The sequence below is a fragment of the Ambystoma mexicanum genome, chromosome 10 (assembly GCF_040938575.1).
Source record: "Ambystoma mexicanum isolate Mex_15411 chromosome 10, UKY_AmexF1_1, whole genome shotgun sequence".
NCBI classification, from domain to species: domain Eukaryota; kingdom Metazoa; phylum Chordata; class Amphibia; order Caudata; family Ambystomatidae; genus Ambystoma; species Ambystoma mexicanum.
In genome coordinates this window covers 1,301,409,888-1,301,429,762 of record NC_090932.1, presented here as the reverse complement: position 1 = coordinate 1,301,429,762, position 19,875 = coordinate 1,301,409,888, and the positions used below count along the sequence as shown (strand labels likewise).

General features: G+C 50.5%; 1 protein-coding gene across 1 annotated transcript in view; it reads right to left on the bottom strand.

The window, feature by feature from the left end:
- Nucleotides 1-16,028, bottom strand: part of SEC14L2 (SEC14 like lipid binding 2) — a 468,884-nt gene extending 452,856 nt beyond the window's left edge. The window contains exon 1 of the mRNA XM_069619311.1: nucleotides 15,376-16,028. Within this exon, the coding sequence (XP_069475412.1) occupies nucleotides 15,376-15,999 (624 nt within the window). The 5' untranslated portion in view covers nucleotides 16,000-16,028. The remainder of the gene's footprint in view (nucleotides 1-15,375) is intronic.
- Nucleotides 16,029-19,875: the final 3,847 nt, after the last annotated feature.

Sequence of the window (19,875 nt, the reverse complement as noted above, 5' to 3'; positions counted from 1 at the left end):
GCCAGCACCAGAGAGTGCAGGCCGGGATGACCAATACAAAGCAGGCACCTCTAAAAGGGGTGCCAGCAACACATTGGCATCAACGCCAGCACCAGAGAGCCCAGGCCGGGATGCCCAACAAGAATCAGGCACATCAACAACGGGTGCCAACAACCTCACAGGCTTCCTAACGGAGATGGCAGTGAGGGCGGTGGTAAGCACCACTGCAACACAGTACAGTAAGTGTTTGCAAACAGTATTTAAGGCCACGGGTGTAAACCACGTAGAACTAATAACGATTAAAGATATAGAAGTATTTTTAAAATGGGCCCAGGAACAAGGTTTCAAAAGGGATTGGGCTAAAAGACACCGGGTGGCAATTTCATATTTTACAAAAATACGGGGCGATTCAGACCCCACCCAGAACGCCCACATCACCACCAGGGGGCGAGTGAGCATGGCTGCCTGAGCCAGCGTCTCCTTCACTCAGGCTGAATCATTACAAAATTAAAACAATTTAAACAGCAATTCTAACCCTCTCCTTCCTCCGTTCCAGTTCCTTACCTACTGGGGCTCCTCCGACGGCATTTCCAGCGGAATTCGGATTCGCCTTGTGTGCTCTCTGAGTCGAGTCTTGGTGCAGCATTCTCCTGCTCTGCCATCAGCCAGCGCTGCGAAATCCTTCCCGCCCTACGGACATCCAGAACAGCAGTCCTCCCCTCCTGGCGCGACACGCCTGGCGCCAGCTCCAACTCCCGGAATCTCCACACCAGGCACCTTTTTTGCTGGACTTCGCGCCTCGCGCGGCCTCTGGAGCCTCTTCCTCATTTTACGGGATCCGAGTGAATCTGCACCCATCCGTGGAGCCGCCATCGGGACCTCTTGGGGCCTCGTCTCAGCCCCTGGAGCCCTCTCTTCGCCAGCCAGAGCCTGGGTGGGTCAGCGTCGGTCTACGCCTGTCCGTGGAGCCGCCATCCAGACCTCTTGGGGCCTCATCTCGGCCCCTGGAGCCCTTTCTTCACCAGCTGGAGCCTGGGTGAGTCAGCATCGGACTGCACCCATCTGTGCAGCCGCCATCGGGACCTCTTGGGGCCTCATCTCAGCCCCTGGCGCCCTCTCCCCACCAGCCGGAGCCTGGGTGACTCTGCATCGGTCTGCACCCGTCCGTGGAGCCGCCATCAGGACCTCTTGAGGCCTTGTCTCAGCCCCTGGAGCCCTCTCTTCATCAGCCGGGGCCTGGGCGGGTCAGCATCGGTCTGGAGCAGAGTCCGGGTGGTTCCTCCTGAAGCCCCATCTCTCCACGCTGCCACCGGAGCCCCTTCTAGAAATCACGGGGCCCGAGCGTGTCTACGGCCGCCTTTCCAGTCTACGCTGCCCTCGGAGCCCCTTCCTCAATACATAGGGTCCGGGCAAGTCTACAGCTGCCTCCTCACTCCATCCTGCCCCCGGAGCCCCTCTGCAACACTGGGGGCCCGGGTGAATCCGCAGCCGGGTCCGGGTGAGTCTACAGCTGCCTCCTCACTCCATCCTGCCCCCGGAGCCCCTCTGCAACACTCGGGGTCCGGGTGAATCCGCAGCTGCCTTTTCTCTCCACGCTGCCTCCAGAGCCCCCTCTGCAACACATGGGATTTGAGTGAATATGCAGCCACCTCTGCAACACACGGGGTTCGAACCCCTCTGCAACACACGGGGCCCGGGCGAATCCACAGCCGCCTCTTCTCTCCATGCTGCCTCCGGAGCCCCTTATGCAACACACGGGGTCCGGGTGGATCTACAGCCGTCTCTTCACTCCACGCTGCCTACGGAACCCCTTCTGCTACACATGGGGTCCAGATGAGCCTGCAGCCAACCGTACAATCGGAATTGGACCTCCGGAGACCGCCATCTGCATCTCACCCTTCCCGTGCCCTGTCAGAAACGAGGTGACTCTGTGTGCCCCTGACCAGTTTTGAGGCGCCTCCATTAACCACCTCTCCGGCACCTGATCCCTCCCCTTCATCGCCATCTCACAATGCCCCGAATCCAACCATTTTCTTCTTGTCCTCTGCCACCCCTCCTCGCACAAGTGTGGTTCCAGCCTGCCTCCTGTGAGGTACTGTGAGGTAGAGGTACTGTCGGACTGAACGCTGCTTCCAGCTTAAGCCACCTTATCAATCAGTGAACCTGCAGTCCCTGTGGGTCGGATCAGCTTGGCATTCCTCCATACTACCCTGGTGCCACTTACAACGGTCCAGCCCGCCTGAAGGTTCACTCAACAACGTGCTTGGTCTCCTCCAACCCCATCTGCGAGTACCTACTCCCTCTGACTCTAGCGGTTCCTGCAGGTCATCTCTCAACACTGGTCCCGCTACCACCTGGGAGCAACCCAATATTTCCACCCCATTTTCCTGCCTCAAGCACCTAGACCCCTCCAACTGCAGTCTCTAGTGCCTGATCCCTCTGACGCTTTCAGCTCCTTCCGGGCTACCTCTCATCACTGGTCCCGAGCCCACCTTTAGCACCATCCTGTGCATGGACTACTCCAACTTCTATTCCAAGTAACCCCCTCCTGTCATTTTCCACTCCCCCCTTCTACTCCTATAGTGCCCACCGCCCCCCCTTCTGTAACTGTCACACTGGTCTCTACCTCACACATTCCTAATTCCTACAACTGCAGCTCTTCTCTACTTGTCCTTCTCCACGTCCATTGGTATGCGATCCTCCATAACCCCCTTCTGCTTCACTCTCCCCCCTCTCTCCACCCTTCCACCTTCCCCTTTCCCTCCTTTTCTCCTCTCTCCTCCTAGTCCAGATGCCCAATCCTCTTCACCATCATCACCCCTACCCCTCCAGTAACCCTCCTTCCTTCACTAACCGCCCTAACCTTCTCTACCCCCCCACTACCAACCACTCTGCCCTCTTGAACACTGCTCTCTGGAACGCCAGATCCATCTGTAATAAAACTGCACCTACCCTTGATTTATTCTTTCGCCTCAACCTTCATTTCCTCTGTCTTACTGAAACCTGGATTCCCCCCCACAACACCTCTGTCCCCGCCTCCTTGACAACCTCTTCTTCCTCCTTCATTCACACCCCCCGCCCTTCTGGCCGTGGTGGAGGCGTTGGTCTCCTGTACCACACCAAATATATCTCCTCCTCTTCTTCTCCAATTCTCCCCTCTTTCCCTTCCTTTGAATTCCTGTACAAGTCTTTCTCCTCTCCTCACCCTATCTCCTTCCTGATCATTTATCGCCCCCCTGGCCCTCTTTCTTCCTTCTATGAAGACCTTGATCACCTCCTCTCACTTATCTCTCCCTCCCCCTCTCCTCTTACTGTACTTGGTGACTTTAATATCCATCTTCCTCCTCCTCCTCAATCTTCCCCCCTCCTTTCCATCCTCCACTCCTACCTCCTCTCCCCCTTTCCCTCTTCCCCCACTCACTCCTCTGGCTCCACTCTTGACCTCATCTTCAATTCCTCATATCCCTCCTCCCCGGTCTCTTCCTGTTTATCTCTCAGACCATGCCTTACTCACATTCTCCCTATCCCCTCTTTCACACTCCACTACTGCTAATCCCTCCCCTCCAATTTACTCGCGTCGTGACCTTCGGGACTTCGATGCTACCCTCTTTTCTGACACCTGTTCAGCTTCTCTTCCATCTCCCCATGATTTTGCTCTACTCTCTGCAGATGATGCTCTCTCTTCCCTATCCTCTTCCATCTCCACTGCCCTAGATCAACTCTACCCTCTTTCTCTCTTTCGTCCTACTCAGAAGCCTTCTCAACCCTGGCTTACCTCTCATCTCTCTTCTATGCGGCGCCTTCTCCGGCGGTTAGAAAGACTCTGGCTCAAATCTCCCTCGCTATCTAATCAAACCTCTTACTTTTCTTACCATGCACTTTACAACTCCTGTCTTGCAGCAGCCAAATCCTCCTACTACTCTAACCTTCTCCAGTCTCAAGCCTCCCACCCTCGTCGGATTTTCCAAACTCTCTCCCGTCTTCTCTCTCCTCCTACGCCTGATCCCTCAACCAATTCCACACTCTCTCCTTCTGACTTTGCCAACTTCTTCTCCTCCAAAATCCTCACTCTCCAGCAAAAAATTAACTCCCTTTCTGACTCCCCCTCTCCTCCTCCCTCCTCTCCTCCCTCGTCTACTATGTCCATCTTCTCTCCTGTTTCCCCTTCTGAAGTCTCCTCCCTTCTTTCCAAAGCCCACCCCACGTCCGCCCCCTCTGACCCTCTCCCCTCCGTTCTTATCCCCAAGATCTACCCTCTTCTTATCCCTTACCTTACCACCATCTTCAACTCTTGCCTCTCCTCATCAATCTTTCCCTCTGCGTTCAAACATGCAACGATTATTCCTATTCTAAAGAAGCCCTCTGCTGATCCACTGCTCACTGCTAACTACAGACCTATTTCTCTTCTACCTTTCCTCTCTAAGCTTCTTGAGCGCCTTGCCTACTCTCAACTCTCATCCTTCGTTACTTCTTCCTCTCTCCTTCCTCCCTTCCAATCTGGCTTCCGTCCCAAACATTCCACTGAAACTGCTCTCACCTCTATCCTTAACTCACTCCTCTCTGCTCGACATGCTAAGCAATCCTCTATCCTTATTCTACTTGATCTCTCTGCAGCGTTTGACACTGTCGATCACCCACTCCTGCTTCATACTCTTTCCTCCTTCGGGTTTAACGGCCCTGTTCTAAAATGGCTATCCTCCTACCTCTCCTCCCGTTCCTTTGCTGCATTGTGGGGAGGCCAGTCCTCTCCTTCCTTCCCTCTTAACTACGGTGTTCCTCAAGGCTCTGTACTTGGTCCTTTCCTTTTCTCTCTTTACACCTCTCTCATTGCCCCTGTCATCTCTTCGTTTGGCATTTCTCACCACTTTTATGCTGACAATACTCAACTCTTTCTTTCTTTCTCCTCCTTCTCGCCTGACCTCCACATTAAACTCTCCTCCTGTCTCACTGCTATCAAGAACTGGATGTCCACCCGCTTTCTCTCTCTTAACACCGATAAAACCGAAGTCCTTTTCTTCCCCTCTAACTCTCTTCCCCCTCCCTCCCCTCTTCCTTTCATTCACTTTCCTCCCTCCAATCTCCCTATCTCCCCCCAAGCTCGTAATCTAGGCGTTCTCTTTGACTCCTCTCTCACCTTCTCACAACACATTTCACTCACCTCCCGCTCCTGCCAATACCACCTCTACAATATACACAAAATCCGTCCCTCCCTCACATTCCACGCCACCAAACTCCTAATTTCCTCTCTCATCTTTTCCCGCCTCTTCTACTGCTCCTCTCTAAACTTTGGACTATCCGCATCTCAGCTTACCCCTCTAAAATCCATATACCACTCTGCTGTCCGTACCCTTTGTCTCCTTACCTCCCGTGACTCCATCTCTTCCTCGCTCTCTCACCTTGGCTGGCTACCTTTCCACTCACAACTAAAGTTCTACTTTCTCTGCCTTGTCTTCAAATCCCTCCATGGTCTTGCTCCTCCTTATCTCTCCTCCCTTCTCTCCTTCTACTCCCCCTCCCGCTCCCTTCGCTCCACTGACCATTTCCTTCTCACTGTTCCTCCTTCCCCTTGCGCTTCCTCCCGTTTCCGCTCATTCCAACTCCTTGCACCCCTGCATTGGAACTCGCTCCCTCTTACAATCCGCTCTACCACAACCTTCACCTCATTTCGCATTTCCCTTAAATCCCTCCTCCTCCATTCTCCTCCTTGAAAACTTCTCCGGTGCCCTCTTCACTTCCCCCCCACCCCCACCTCTTCTTACCCTCATCTGATTCCTCTCTCCCCTCTCATTTCCCCTTCCATTCTCCCTCGCCCTGTTCATCTCCTACTCCCCCCACCTCTTCCCTCTCCCCTTTCCACCCCCACCTAAGTTAATTGCTCTTTGCACTGTTTTGTTGAATGATTCATGATGTAAATTTTGCTCTCATTGTTAAATGTTGTTATTTTGTATTTTGTTGTTCCACTGTACAGCGCCTTGGTATAAAGCGTTATATAAATAAATAAATCAATCAATCAATCTCTTATGCAATGAAGGGATGGGGCAGAATAGAGGGTCCACAAGTGGACACCCGCCGACCCCTTGATTTCAGCAAACTGGTGCAGATAGCAAGCCATTTGGAAGCCATATGTTGGCACCCATACGAGATAATGTTATTTAAAACAGCCTTTTTCCTAGCCTACTTCGGGGCTTTCAGGGTAGGAGAACTTATCGCTTCCAGCACCAAGGCCACAAACAGCCTGGGCGTCATGGAAATCAGGGTGAGACAGGAGAGTGTTAACATAGAAATGCAACAGTCGAAAACGGGTGCAAAAAGAACCATCAATATTTGTTGCATCGATGAGGCAACAAACTGCCCGGTTTGCATCACCAACCTCTATTACGCACAGCGACCCAAAGTAGGGGGGAGTTTTTTAATCCACAAGGATGCATCGGCCCTAAGCCGTTACCAATTTAAAGGAGTGCTGATAAAGGCAATCAGCAGAGCAGGGTGGGATCCCAAACATTTCGGCACTCATTCTTCAGGATAGGTGCCGCCACTGAGCATGGCAAGGAGGTTTAGCACCGCAACTACTAAAAAACATAGGGGGATGGAAGTCAGACTGTTATAAAAGATATATCAGACCAAAATTGATATAGCCATCCGCCCTAAAATGTTCTTTCTTTTCCCTACCTCGCACTACCACAGAAACAACAGGCGAATTGAGGACCACACTCGGATCAGCATGGATAGTTGGCCACTCATTTGTTTTCAGGACAGGCAGATGGGCAGAAGAGACCAAAGAAGGGCCACCTTTCAGAAACACCATTACTTCATGGTGGGGATACAGAGGCCTACGCTGGGCTGACATCCATGAAACACTAGCAGAACTGGTGGCATACAGGGACCCCCCAGAATTCCTGATCATCCATCTAGGGGACAATGACCTAGTCAACACAGCTAGACGCATCCTATGCGAAGAAATCTGCTCCTCCCTAGCAGGCATTTTGCACAACTGGAGGGGTACTGAAATATACTTCTCAGCCATTTTACCAAGAAAGAAATGGGTAGGGGCCAACTGCTACAAATCTATAGACATATCCAGAAGAAAACTGAACAGGACGGTAGAGAGATTCTGTATGATAAGAGGACTGGGTTTCATAAAACACCCAGCCATTACACTAGGCAACCCAGACCTTTTTCTCCACGACGGCACCCATCTGTCTAGCCAGGGCATGGAGCATTTCTTTCGGGAAATAAATACAACACTTGCTCACAGGGGCTGTCTCTAGGGCATACTCTTGGGGCAACACGTTCAGCCGGCAACCTGCCCGTGTGTGGCGGCACGGGTCCGAGGGGGTAACCTCAGGACCCGGTGCCCAAAAGTATGATACCATTATATGTGATATTGTTATTGCCATAACCCATATCTGTACAATAAAATCCTACGGCCTTTTCTTTTATTGCCAACACTTGATACAAGTTGTGAGCCTATCATTATGGGTGAGGGTTTGGGGTTCGGCTATTACTAATGCATGCATATGGGTTCAGCAGTTATGGGCAATGCTGCATGGGCATCCCACAAGCGAGGCAGGGTAACTGCTGTTACCATCGGCAGCTGGGAGAGGGGCAGCCCCAACCTCCCCGTGCCTGCTCCTCTCCTCCCCCCAGCTACGGAGACACCCAGTATCCGCAGCACAAAAGCCATGGAAGGCTAAGGTGCGAACAGTCATCGCACCCTTCCTCCAAACAGCAAGGTGCTAAGCGCCATTAAGGAAAACAACCGTCAGGCAGGGCCCAGGTTCAACAGATCTGCCCCCACCAGGGGGTCAGACAGTCGGCTATCCGGCCGGGGGCTGCGACAACAGCAGCCCCCACCACATACACAAAAAAGACCCAGGGCCTCTCTGGGTCCTGTAAATGAGAGCAGCATGCTCAGAGTAAACACAATCTGTTTGTGGACCCTGAACGGGGACCCAAGCAAACAGGAGGTTCACTGTTTACTCAGTGTCTTCCAAATCTTCTTGCTTCTTTACCACAGAACCCGCCCACCCTACAAAAAGGGGAGAAGAACAAAAAGAAGTACAAGGCACTGTACAGTGCCCACAACAAGTCGTGGGACACAAGAAGGCGGCACGGGTCCAAGGGGTAACCTCTGGACCCGGTTCCCAAAAGTATGATACCATCATGATACGTGTTATTGTTATTGCCATATCCCATATCTGTACAATAAAATCCTACAGCCTTTTATTGCCAACACTGGATACAAGTTGTGAGCCTATCATTATGGGTGAGGGTTTGGGGTTCGGCCATTACTAATGCATGCATATGGGTTCAGCAGTTATTGTTTATCATTCTGATTAGAGCAAGAATGAAGAGGGCAAGGGGACTTAAAGGGAGTAAGCATGCTTACCTATTGGTTGTGATCGCGACAAAGGGAGGTGAACAGATATTCCTGTTCCTATGGTTTGGTGGAGGGGGGTCCCAAAGATGTCTGTGCCCAGGGCCCCAAAAGTGCTTAGATGGCCCTGGTCAGTCACCACAGTGGTTCAGGCTGTGGTCAGTTTCACCCAAGGTGCACGGTTTCTGTAGCAGTCTTCTTTGAATTCAGTAAGATTTACAAATAGAGGTGGCCTGTAATTTTTAAAATTCTTCACTGGAGTGCAGATGAAAGCCGCAGTCTTTAGTGAACACTTGGCGTCGCATTATGAAATTAACTATTGTTTTTGCGGATTGCATGTGTCATGGTGTAGAAGATGTGATGCTCATGATGAAACATTTTCTAAAAATTAAGCTTCCAGGCTTGCCTTCAGATCAACATATGTAGTATTGTATCTTCTGGAATCTCTAAGACAATGTTATGGACAGCCGGACCCATCAAATGGGACAGCAGGGCCAAATTTGCATGTTCTCCAATAAACTCATTGCAGCCAGAAAATACATAGCTCTCAACCATTTGTGTCACAAAGGCGGGTGAAAACACCCGATTTTATTTTTGGCGGGTGAGAGGCCCATTGAAATGAATGGGCATGCAGGAGGCTTGGCGGGTGAGTCAGCTGTTTAGAAGGCGGGTGACACCCGCCAAAAGCGTGTGAGTTGAGAGCTATGGAAAATAGGTCAGAATCCACCCCCCACCATACCCATATGGGGCCCAAGCTAGTGAAGTCAACAGTGCCAAAATGGAGGGGCGACTGGAAGCTTATCCATAGTTGAGCCACTCGCATGCATAGATGATGGAATGGCTGAGCTGGAGGATGAAAGTTCTTCAGATGGAATGAAGATGGCCTGCTACCCAGGCCAGTGAGCATCACTCAATGATGGACCTTGCAGGCGAGGTTGATCAAGACAAGCCATTGCAGTGGTGTTTCAAACACACCAGCCCTCAATTCCCACTGGCAACCCTGCTTTATGAAAATACAGGGCCTGGGTGCCAGGACAGACAAACAGACGGGGGACACCAAATATTGCAGGTACCAATCTTCAACAGCAGTGCTGTAACATGGAGCAGATATTAGTCTCAACGCGAGACACGGAAGCCAGATAATCTGCCCCCAGTCACGAAATGCTGTGTGCGGGGGCAGACCAACATCCAGGCCGTAGTGAAATGGGGTAGCAGCCGATCGGGCGGAGCGAGAAGAGTCACTCATGCGGCTGCAAACGCTTCAGGGCACACATCAGATCTGAGCATGAAACTCTGCTCATCGCCAATGTTATGCTCCACAATAAATAACACAGGGCGCTGTAATGTGTCACCCCCGCTGGGAGCATGGTATCTCCCAGGGTTCCTGCTCATGTCTCGTGGCAGTGACCACGTGACAGGAGTTCAATAAAAGGGATGAGCGGCCTCCCGCTCATTAGTCTGCGAAGTAACAGACTCAGTATTGCTGTGTGGTTCTTACCAGCGCCATGCTGGTGCTGCGTAGCAGGGCCTGCCCTGCGGGGCCTTCCACCAGGACAGTGCCCCTGCTGGGCAACACTGTCCGCGAGTGCTGGCACACCCATGAGTAGAGCCCCTGCTGCGCAACTCTACCAGGCGCAACTCTACCAGTGTAGCCCAGCAGAGCCCCTGCTGAGCACTGGGCACCCCTGGTGGGCAACGCTGGCGCCGTCTGTCATGAGCCCGTTTGCTCATGGGCTGGCAGGGTGCCCCCTGCCGAGGTATGTCAGCTGGGTGCCCTCAGCCGGTCTGCTCGTTGCCCCCAGCCTTGGTCTGCCTGGCCTGGGTACCCCCAGGACAGGACATTTCAGACGCGAAGACTGCAGGAGAGAGCCATCTTTATTTCCGCCTGTGAAGCCAGTAACTGTCCTTCTGCCTGTCCCGCCCCCGTCTTTTCCCCTTACATATTTCCTCTTCAGCCACACATGATGCCAACCTGGTCTACTTCCACATAACATGGAGAGGCTCGGGACACAGCACACTCCAAGTAGAAACAGGCCCCCTTCACCAGAGTTTCCTCAATACCTGAACTCTTTTCAGCAAGTTAAACATGGCATGCCATCACCCAAACAGAAGCCAAACGGGAGACAGCAGTAGCTATATAATGGTTTAAATGCTATACAAGTACTCATTGTGCACAGCTACAAACACAGAGCCCGAGAATCTTCTTCCGCTGCGCGCTGCGACTCCTGTACTGGTATCCAAGCAAAGGTCTCCAGAGAAAGCCCCGTGGCAGTGAGTGGAGCTTGCCAAGACGATGCAGCAGGGAGGGGAGAGCACAGGAAGTCAGTCCCCTGGGCAGTCTGCGAGGAGATCAAAGACACACAGGGACAGAGGCAGGCTGAGAGATCAGGGGGTAGACGTGAGAATGACAGGCACTTGCAGGAGATGCAAGGAAGGCAGTAGAGGGTGGGGCAAGGGAGGGGGCACCTGTCTTGGAAGAAAGTGAGAGCGACAGACACCTGCCGTACCAGGGAGAAAGAATGTGTGCGAGGTATACCGTAGGCTCGGAGAGGGCGTTACCCAGCAAGACCTCGCAGAAGATACTCCAGACCCCAAGCAAAAATATCCCAGATACCGCACACTGCAGACTCCTGGCATGCAGCCCTGGGGTATTGTGTCACCTGCAGATCCTAGGACGGTGCTTAACACACTGCCGACCTGCAGCATACAGACATCGGTATTCTGCCCACTGACAACATACACTACACGCGCAAACCCCTGGCAGGTATGCAGCGCGCAGGCCCTCCCCCCAATCCAGATACAGTTTGCTCTACGCTCAAGAAGCACCGCTTAAAGGCCCCAGGTACTCCCATGACAGCCAATCCTAGAGCATGTTTAGTTTACACATTCCAGACCAATGGCAAACAGACCATGTGTACTTTGTGCACAAACATTTGCCCACTCAAGACCCTGGGTGCCTGGCCCATGACTAAGCCCTAGAGTATCCTACCTACACCAAGACCTGAGCACCAAAGCTCAGGTACCAGTACCTGGGTACACTACCCTTTGAAGCAGGTACTCCAGTACTGCTGATATCCACCCACTCAAGACCCAGGGTATCTGGCCCCTAACTAGGCCCTAGAGTATCCTACCTACACCAAGACCTAAGCACCAAAGCTCAGGTACCATACACACTCGGTACCTGGGTACACTGCCCTTTGAAGCATGTCAGGTACTCCAGTACTGCTGATATCCACCCACTCAAGACCCAGGGTATCTGGCCCCTAACTAGGCCCTAGAGTAGCCTACCTACACCAAGACCTGAGCACCAAAGCTCAGGTACCATACACACTCGGTACCTGGGTACATTCACCTTTGAAGCATGTCAGGTACTGTATTCACTCCAGTACTGCTGATATCCACCCACTCACGACCCTGGGTCTCTGGCCCCTAACTATGCCCTAGAGTATCCTACCTACACCAAGACCTGAGCACCAAAGCTCAGGTACCATACACACTCTGTACCTGGGTACACTGCCATTTGAAGCATGTGAGGTACTCTATTCACTCCAGTACTGCTCATATCCACCCACTCAAGACCCTGGGTGCCTGGCCCCTGACTAAGACCTAGAGTATCCTACCTACATCAAGACCTGAGCACCAAAGCTCAGGTACCATACACACTCAGTACCTGGGTACACTGCCCTTTGAAGCATGTCAGGTACTCTATTCACAGCACGCAGACCAGCAGCACAGAACTGCAATAGTGAACCACGGAGCCACAAGGATACCCAGGAAGCACAGACGGTGCCAGGACAATAAGTGCCTCATTGACCCGATCTCTACAAATTACACCAAACAGACTGTCAAAAACCTACAAGGAATAAACACAAAACAAAAAGTGAGCAGCAGGAGACCCCGATATAAGACCCACTGGCTTGGAAGTAACAGACGGTCTCAGTAGAGGCAGAGGCAAAATGCCTCTGAATTTAAGAGGGTTTAGGTCAAACACAGATCGAGTATTGTTCTGAGAAAGCCTTGATAAAGCTGGAGACAACGTAGGATATACAAGTCAGTGAACACATTGACGTGGGCTGAAAATGCTGCCAAAATGTATGACAACGCGTTGATGTGGATGCATGCATTCAAGCCCCCCGTTGCTGTGTGATGTATTGAGGGCCCTAACGAAAGATAGAATGACGGGTAGATGAGTGAAAGTGTTGGATGGGTAGCCTGAGGGAGAAACATTGACAACAGAGTAACAACACAGACGGACACGCAGGAAAGATGCCCAGGCAAGAGGGAAGAGAAGACAGAAAAGTTAGACAGGATAGACAGAGCAGACGGAAAAGACTGATGGTCAAGAACAACGGCTAGATGATATAGATACAGAGGGGCAGGTGGATCAGCCAATAGGCAGACGGATCGGATGAAAATAGAAAGTTGGCCAAGAGACAGAAAGATGGCATATTAACTTGGAGTCGGCACCCTGCAGCTCTCCACATGCCTTTGACTACAACTCTGTTGATCATTCACCATTGACTCTGGTGGCTACCGCTGATGGGAGTTTGAGATGCTGGCATGGGAGGGTGGATATGTTGCATTGCGCTGTGGTCTGGAGGGTGGTCTACACGAAGTGGGAAATGCCTTACTGTTCAAGGGGGAGAAGGACTGTTTGAATTGGTGCATTTTGGGTACTTTACTAAGAAGAGTATGCCAGACAGCCAGTGGCAGTCCCCATGTTCAAGATTCCTTGGGTGGCTACAATGAAAGTGATGCTGGGCGCTTTCTGAGGATAGATCCTGAATTCAACAGCAAAGAGCAGTTTCCCGAGCCATTAACCGCAACAGCAAAGGATTAGAGTTGTTCAGTAATCCTACCGGACACCAGCTGGCAAACTTCTGTCAGTCTGGAATTATCTATCAGACGGAACATTGGCAATTACTTATAAGCCTCTGATGAAGAGCTAGGCAATGCTCGAAACACGTGTCAGGCTGTATTATCATATTACTTCAAGACCAATAAACTAATTAGTGCCACTTAAGCACCAGTAGAATTGTTACAACTGGCGCAGTGTGACTGTGTATGCATTAATCTACTGTACAATTGGAGTACTCGGGCCTGGTACCCATACCCACTGTCGCCCGCTGCCTGTGTGACGCTTAATTTAATTTGCAAAGCGCAGTGGCCTCCAAGTGACTTTTGGCCACTTCATTTTTGATTACAATGAAAGGGATGCCAGGTGCTTTCTGGGGCTAGTTTGTGATTGGGAATAGCAAGTAGCACAGCATTATTAGTCATAGTGAGGCCTTGTTAGTTGAGGGGACGTTTGTCTGCTAGGAAAAGCATGTTTGCATGATAATGCAAAGTGTATTTTAAGTTCACACTGATAAAACTGGAACCAAGTGGAGTTGTCCACGTGTTGGTGTGATGTGGTCCCAGTGCCTCAGACATGTTGTTGCGTGGTTTGGCCCCATTGTAGTACATGCAGGTCATTTAGGCACAGACCTAGGAACTGTGATTTTCAGTAATCCAGCCAAGAGAAGACACAGTGTTGGGCGGCCCTTATGGCATGGTTGGCAGCAAGACAAAGAGCCTCATTACGAGGTTGGCAATAACCTGCCAGTGCTACCTGCAGGTTGCCGCCAACCCCGTAAATCTGTTTCCAAAACCTGAGATCCCGGTGCCACCGGGACATTACAAGTCTGGGCGGCCCGGGATATCAGGCAGCGGAAAATGTAAGCACTGGCAGCAGCAGTTGCTTCTGTGACAACTCTGCTTTCTGTGGCCGTTGTGCCCGGCAGGTCAGGCCTGTTGGGCACAGAGGCCCTGGAAAGCAGAGTTGTAGTCTGCCGGTCCGGAAAAGGTTGCCGGTAAGTTGCTACCAGCACCCTAAATTCCGGACCGGCAGACTTTTAATGAGACCCAAAGTTTTGCTTTTGGGTGTAATAGCAGGTATCCGTTTCCTTGATATTGTTTGTTGGGCAAAGAAAGATTGGGGATCAAAGAGGAGACTGATTTCTGTGGTATGCAAGAAAAGAAGAAACGGGACCAATACATCTTTATGAGTAGTTTTTCTCACCTCTTGTTAGCTGGTGTTTCTTTTGGTGTCTTTTAGTGGGCGAATCCTAGTCCACAATCTCTGACAAGGGCGCATGGGTCAGAGAGGTTCAAATTGAAGAGTGGTGAATGTTGAGACCCCTGGGGAACTCCACAACCCAGTTGGAGGAGATAGATTTTTGGAAGCCAAGAATAACAGTCCGAATTCTCCTGATTTAGAAGGACTCAAAAGGATTGTTGTCTTTTTGGAGAGATGAACTGGACAGAAGGACTGACGGACAGAAAATCTGAGCAGATCCTCTGACAGAAGACAGATGAGTGGACTGAATTAAGGAATTGAAGGACACAAAGGAAACATCAACGGATGGGTGTAACAGAGGAAGGAGAAATGAATTGCTTGTAAAGATGGAGGATTGTCTCTCTTCATGCATATTTTGTTTATTTACTTACAAATATCCAACAAATAAATAAATCAAATATGCATGTATGAATTGGATGGAATGATGGATGGCAAACTGTGTGACGGACGGAAACAATGTACAGAAGGCTTGATCAGAAGGACAGATGGACGGGATTCACAGATGCATGGGCAAATGGTTGGAAGAATTGTCAGAGACTAGAGAATGGACCGTCACACAAGAAAGAAGGATGGGCAAATATTTAGACCCAACAGATGGACAAGAATGAAAGATAGAAAGACAATTGTATATACAGGAAGATCATTTCAGCAAAGAGACACCTGCAGATGGATTTACAGAGGGCACCACAGAGATAGACAGGCAGGGCTTATGCATGGACATAAAGACCGACAAGTGGACATATAAGGGTCAACAAATGGTCAGAAGGGCTGATAGATGAAATCATGAGTGCACGGGCAGGCGGACTGAGTGTAAGAACTGAAGGTGGATGGCTGTCCAGGCAGGCATGAAGAATGGATGGATTTTGCACTAACTGACGAAGCTGAAGGGTGGGTGTCTTACCTTGGCCAGAGCCTCTGCCTGCTTCGGGCTGAGATCCCCCACTCTCCCACTCATGGTGTCAGGCACGGATGGTCTGCTCGGCTGTCGGTCAGCAGGCTGAGTCTCTCTCTCTCCCGCCTTCTGATCACTTGTTCCTCCACCTATGCCCCTCTCACTGTGCCTCCTCTTCCCTTGGTTTCTCCCCCTCTGTGTATATGCCTGTGCCTGTCTCTGTGTCTCTGTGCCCTTGTCTCTCTCTGCCCCCCTCTCTGTCTCTCTCCTATCAGGGGCTCCTTGTTTGCATCCTTCCCTCTCTTGACCCTTCTCGCCTTCCTTCTTACCCGGGCCCTGTTGCTCTATATTCCGTCCCCTGTGCTCGGCTGCCCCCTCGCCTCCTGCTCTCTCTCGCGACGTTCCTGCTCTGCACCTCTTTCTCCTATGGGGGTTGTCAATGTCTCTCTCTTGCTTGCGCCTGAGAGGCTCCCTCAGTCTCACTGGCCTCAATACCGCAGTGTCTCGCCCTGTCTCTCTCCAGGGCCCTCTCGCCCTCTGCACCTCAGCCGCCCTGACTCGCCCTGCTTCCTCCCCGTGTTCTAAATGCTCTGTCTGTGTGTCCGACTCCGAACCGTGCTGCTTCCCCTGCATAGATGACAAGCCCGGAGCTCCGCCTTTAAAAGAGGCCGGTTCATCCCGCCCCTTCAGGAAGCCGTGGGCACAGTGCCTGCTGCTGTGTGAGGTGCGCTGTAGAAGGGCGGCAGTTCTGTGTTTGTAGTGAGCAGCAGCCGGGCGGGGTAGCGACGGGAATCCTAGGAGACATCCGTGCCAGCCTGCAGTGCTAGCATTAACATGACAGCGCCAGGACCCTGAAAGCACCGACTCCAAGCTCTCAACCGTTTGGGTCACCAAGACGGGCGACTATACCCGATTTCTTTTGGGCCGGGTGAGAGCCCATTGAAGTGATTGGGCGTATAGTGGACTTGGTGGGTGACTCAGCTGTTTGCAAAGCGTCTCCCAACCGCGAAAAGCGTGTCAGTTGAGAGCTGTGCTTCTTGGCACCAGGTCTGTCACAAGATGGGGTGAGGCCCGGGGCAAAACATTTGGTGAGGCCCTCTTATGATTTTTTGCAAACAGGAGACTCGAGAAATCTCCCCTTGAGTTTGTGTGCAGGATCCCAAATATGGTTTATTTCTACAACTGCAAATCATGAACTACAGCAAAGTTAGATTTCTCTACTGAAGAAAGGTTTATGTCAGACTAGCTTTTGTATCATATGCATACATATATATATATATACAGGGTGGCATGACGGCATGTGGTGCGTGATGCCAGCATCAAGAAGCACCCTGTCCCTGTGTGCACATTAAAACACACATCATCCACAGTGGCAGTCAGATAACATGATGTACAGTGGAGGCTAGTGAATTTCTGAACTGAAGAGGCTTAAATGTTAAAGCCAATTATGCAGGATCGACAGAGCACAGGGAGGGAGCCCAAACCAAACAAGGGTTGCTTGAGGGGGTTTCTAACTCCCAAGAAAAGGTTTGAAACATTGGATTAACATTATGCATTTTACAGCACTTTCTTTGCAAAATTGGGTAGAAATCCATACAGTCTGTAATTGGTTTTGTATGGTAGCACATGGAAAAACCTAATAGTTGCAAGTCATCAACCGTGCACAGGAACATTTTCCAATGCATTTCCTGCCGCCTTTGCACACAACATATATTAGTACAGAAATATATTCATGCTTGTTGCTCCCATGTATGTCCATGCAGGCTGCACCAATATATACCATTATTAGCATGTACAGATTCCCAGCCTGTAAGAATGCCATGCCGCAGAAAGTATGTCGAGGCTGACTGTGCACCATAAGTGTTATTACTGCCCAGACTGGCCTAAATTCAAGGTGGGCCAGTTTAGCCAAATAGTATTTTTTTTTTAACCTTGATGTATAGTCCTGTGCATCAAGAGTAAGGAAAAACAAGCATTGGCAATGCTAACAGTTTGGGCTTTCGTGTAGGAATGGGAAAGGCACTGCTGTATTGGTATTTACTAACCATTGATGTTAGCAGGTGCAAAATGGTTTGAGTACCTGAGCATCTAACAGCAGTGCCCAATATTATACACAAGCCAAAACCGTTGGCTTTGTCAGTGCTTATTTTTAACAGGACTTCAGTAAAAGACACGCAGGGTGCTTTTAAATAGAGTCACTGAAGTCAGACCTGGTCAAGACATTTGCATTACACTGGTACTGTGCTTACAACTCCAACTAAGTCATTAACTCTCAGAAGACTCCTTTGAGAAAACACCCACAGACACTGTCAGGGCAAAGTTTGATGGCAAGGCTTGATTAAAGCTGGCTCAAAGAGTTCCAATAAGGACATTTTCTGGGTGGGAAGAGCAGGAACTGGGTGTGAATTGCCATAGGGATTAGCATGGCCATGAAAAGTCATTGGATGGGCAAATAACTAAACAACATCTACAAGCTTTGTGTCCCTCCTCATCTGCTATTTCTCCCTATCTGTTCTCAATGCTGTCATCAGGACTGGCATTTGGCAAAATATTACTCCCAGGATCTCAGATCCAGCTCCACAATCCTGGGAAATCTATGTGCACTATATGTTTATTTTAGAATGCTGTGGTGTGTTCATGCTCTAAACTATGTTGGGCAGGGCTTTGAACTGTGGTCGCTAGGTTCGAAAGTGATGCACTTCCCCCCCCCCAAGACCACTGGAAGGTCTGAGCAGGAGCCCTGTGAAATCCCTTGTCAATGTTGCACTGTACTGGAAATATTGACGTGCATTTTTTAGGTTTAAAAGGGGTGCAGATTTTGAACTTTGTGATGATAAATCCTCTGAGGGGAAGAGGTAAATGTTATTATATGGCATACGTCATTTATAACACGCCTGTACACAAGTGTTTCTAGGCATGACAAGACAAGGGAAGACAAAGGGAGGACAATACAAATGATCTTACTAGGCCTTGTGACATTCAGATCGGGCAAGTGCGACGGCACTACAGTGCAAGGGGTATCGAGAGGGAGAAGTGCCTGCGAGCGGTAGGGGAGTGGGGAGTGGAGTCGAAGATGACATCAATGTTTTTTGCCTCATAGGAAGGCAAAGGAAGAGGGCCCAAGGAGGGCGGCCAGAATGAGAGGGGGGAAAGCCGGCGCAGGGGTCCCAATGAGAAGGATCTCAGTATTACAGGCATTATGTTCATGGGGGTGACTACAATACCTGCCTTACACCCTCCTAATCCTACCATCGCTGTCCTTTCACTGCGGTAGGACGGATGCCACAGTAAAAAAAGTCTATTTCCACCACTATTTGTTCGCTAAAGCAATAGCTTTGGCTTATTGGTGGCACACCTAATAACCTAACCAAAAGGAATCCATGCAGTGGAGCAACACATTTGAGCAGGTTGGGCTCTAGCTCCCTCCTTAAATTTTGGGCTTTGTTGGCTCGACCCGGATGCATGGACGGTGCCAGCCCTTGGCTGGGGAGGGCTGAAGCCCTCCTACTTCGAGGCAGATGGCCTCTTTCGATGTGTCACCAGCACATAGCACTCATTAAGGAGCGGCATAAGCATCAAACATGCAGAGCACAAAAGCCTATTTACGCGATATCAACAGACTCACTTTGATAAAGCCAAAGTCTTAACTTCTGTTCTCAGCTTTTAGATGGCCCACCTCTCCCGAGAATAGCACAGCATTATGAAAGTAAACAACCTCTGAATTGGGGTGAAAGGTGCGACAATGGCCAAAGGGAAGGTGCAATAGCTATTCAGCTTCCTAGATGGGCTCAGGGAATTGGGAGGGACGTGGGAGAAGGGCTGGCGGAAGATATGTCAGGGCTGGTGGGAGCCCATTTCTTTTTGATGTTTGTGGGGCACCCCTTACATTACAGATTGGAAAAAAGGCCAAGGCACCTATGGAGTGCTTAAATCAATAATAAAGTCAAAATAATGCAGCAAGGTGGTTAAAAGCTGCAGATTATCAGTAGGTTTCTGTGTCATAATACTGCCAACATGGGGGCAGCTGCTTGGGGGCCCATTTCAACTGTAAAAGCTGAAAGGCCCAGATGCCCTCCCTCAGTGGGGAGACCTCCAGCACAATAGGCCCCACTCACTATCCGCTTTCAGAACTGTCATCCAGCCCCTGCCGGGCTGTCCAACGGAGTCGTGGCCAGACGCAACAGGACACAGACATTAATTGGTGCCTGGGCTACGCTGTTAAGAAAGACCCTGCAAATACTAACATAAAACATTTTGCTGTTAGCACCTGCATTCATATGCATACATATTTAGGTAATTGAAATTGTGATGTGGGGTTTGCACTTGAATACCAGGGAAGTGATTAGAAGGGAAATACTGATATGTGACATTCTCACTGGCAGTAGTCCTTGAGTGCGGGGTTTCAGAAATGAAGGAGATAGCTGCTTTAGCATTGAAGCTTCACCAGAATAGCCTCATTTGAATGTGGAAAGATGTTAGATACCCCCACAGTAAGTTTGCCCCTCTCCC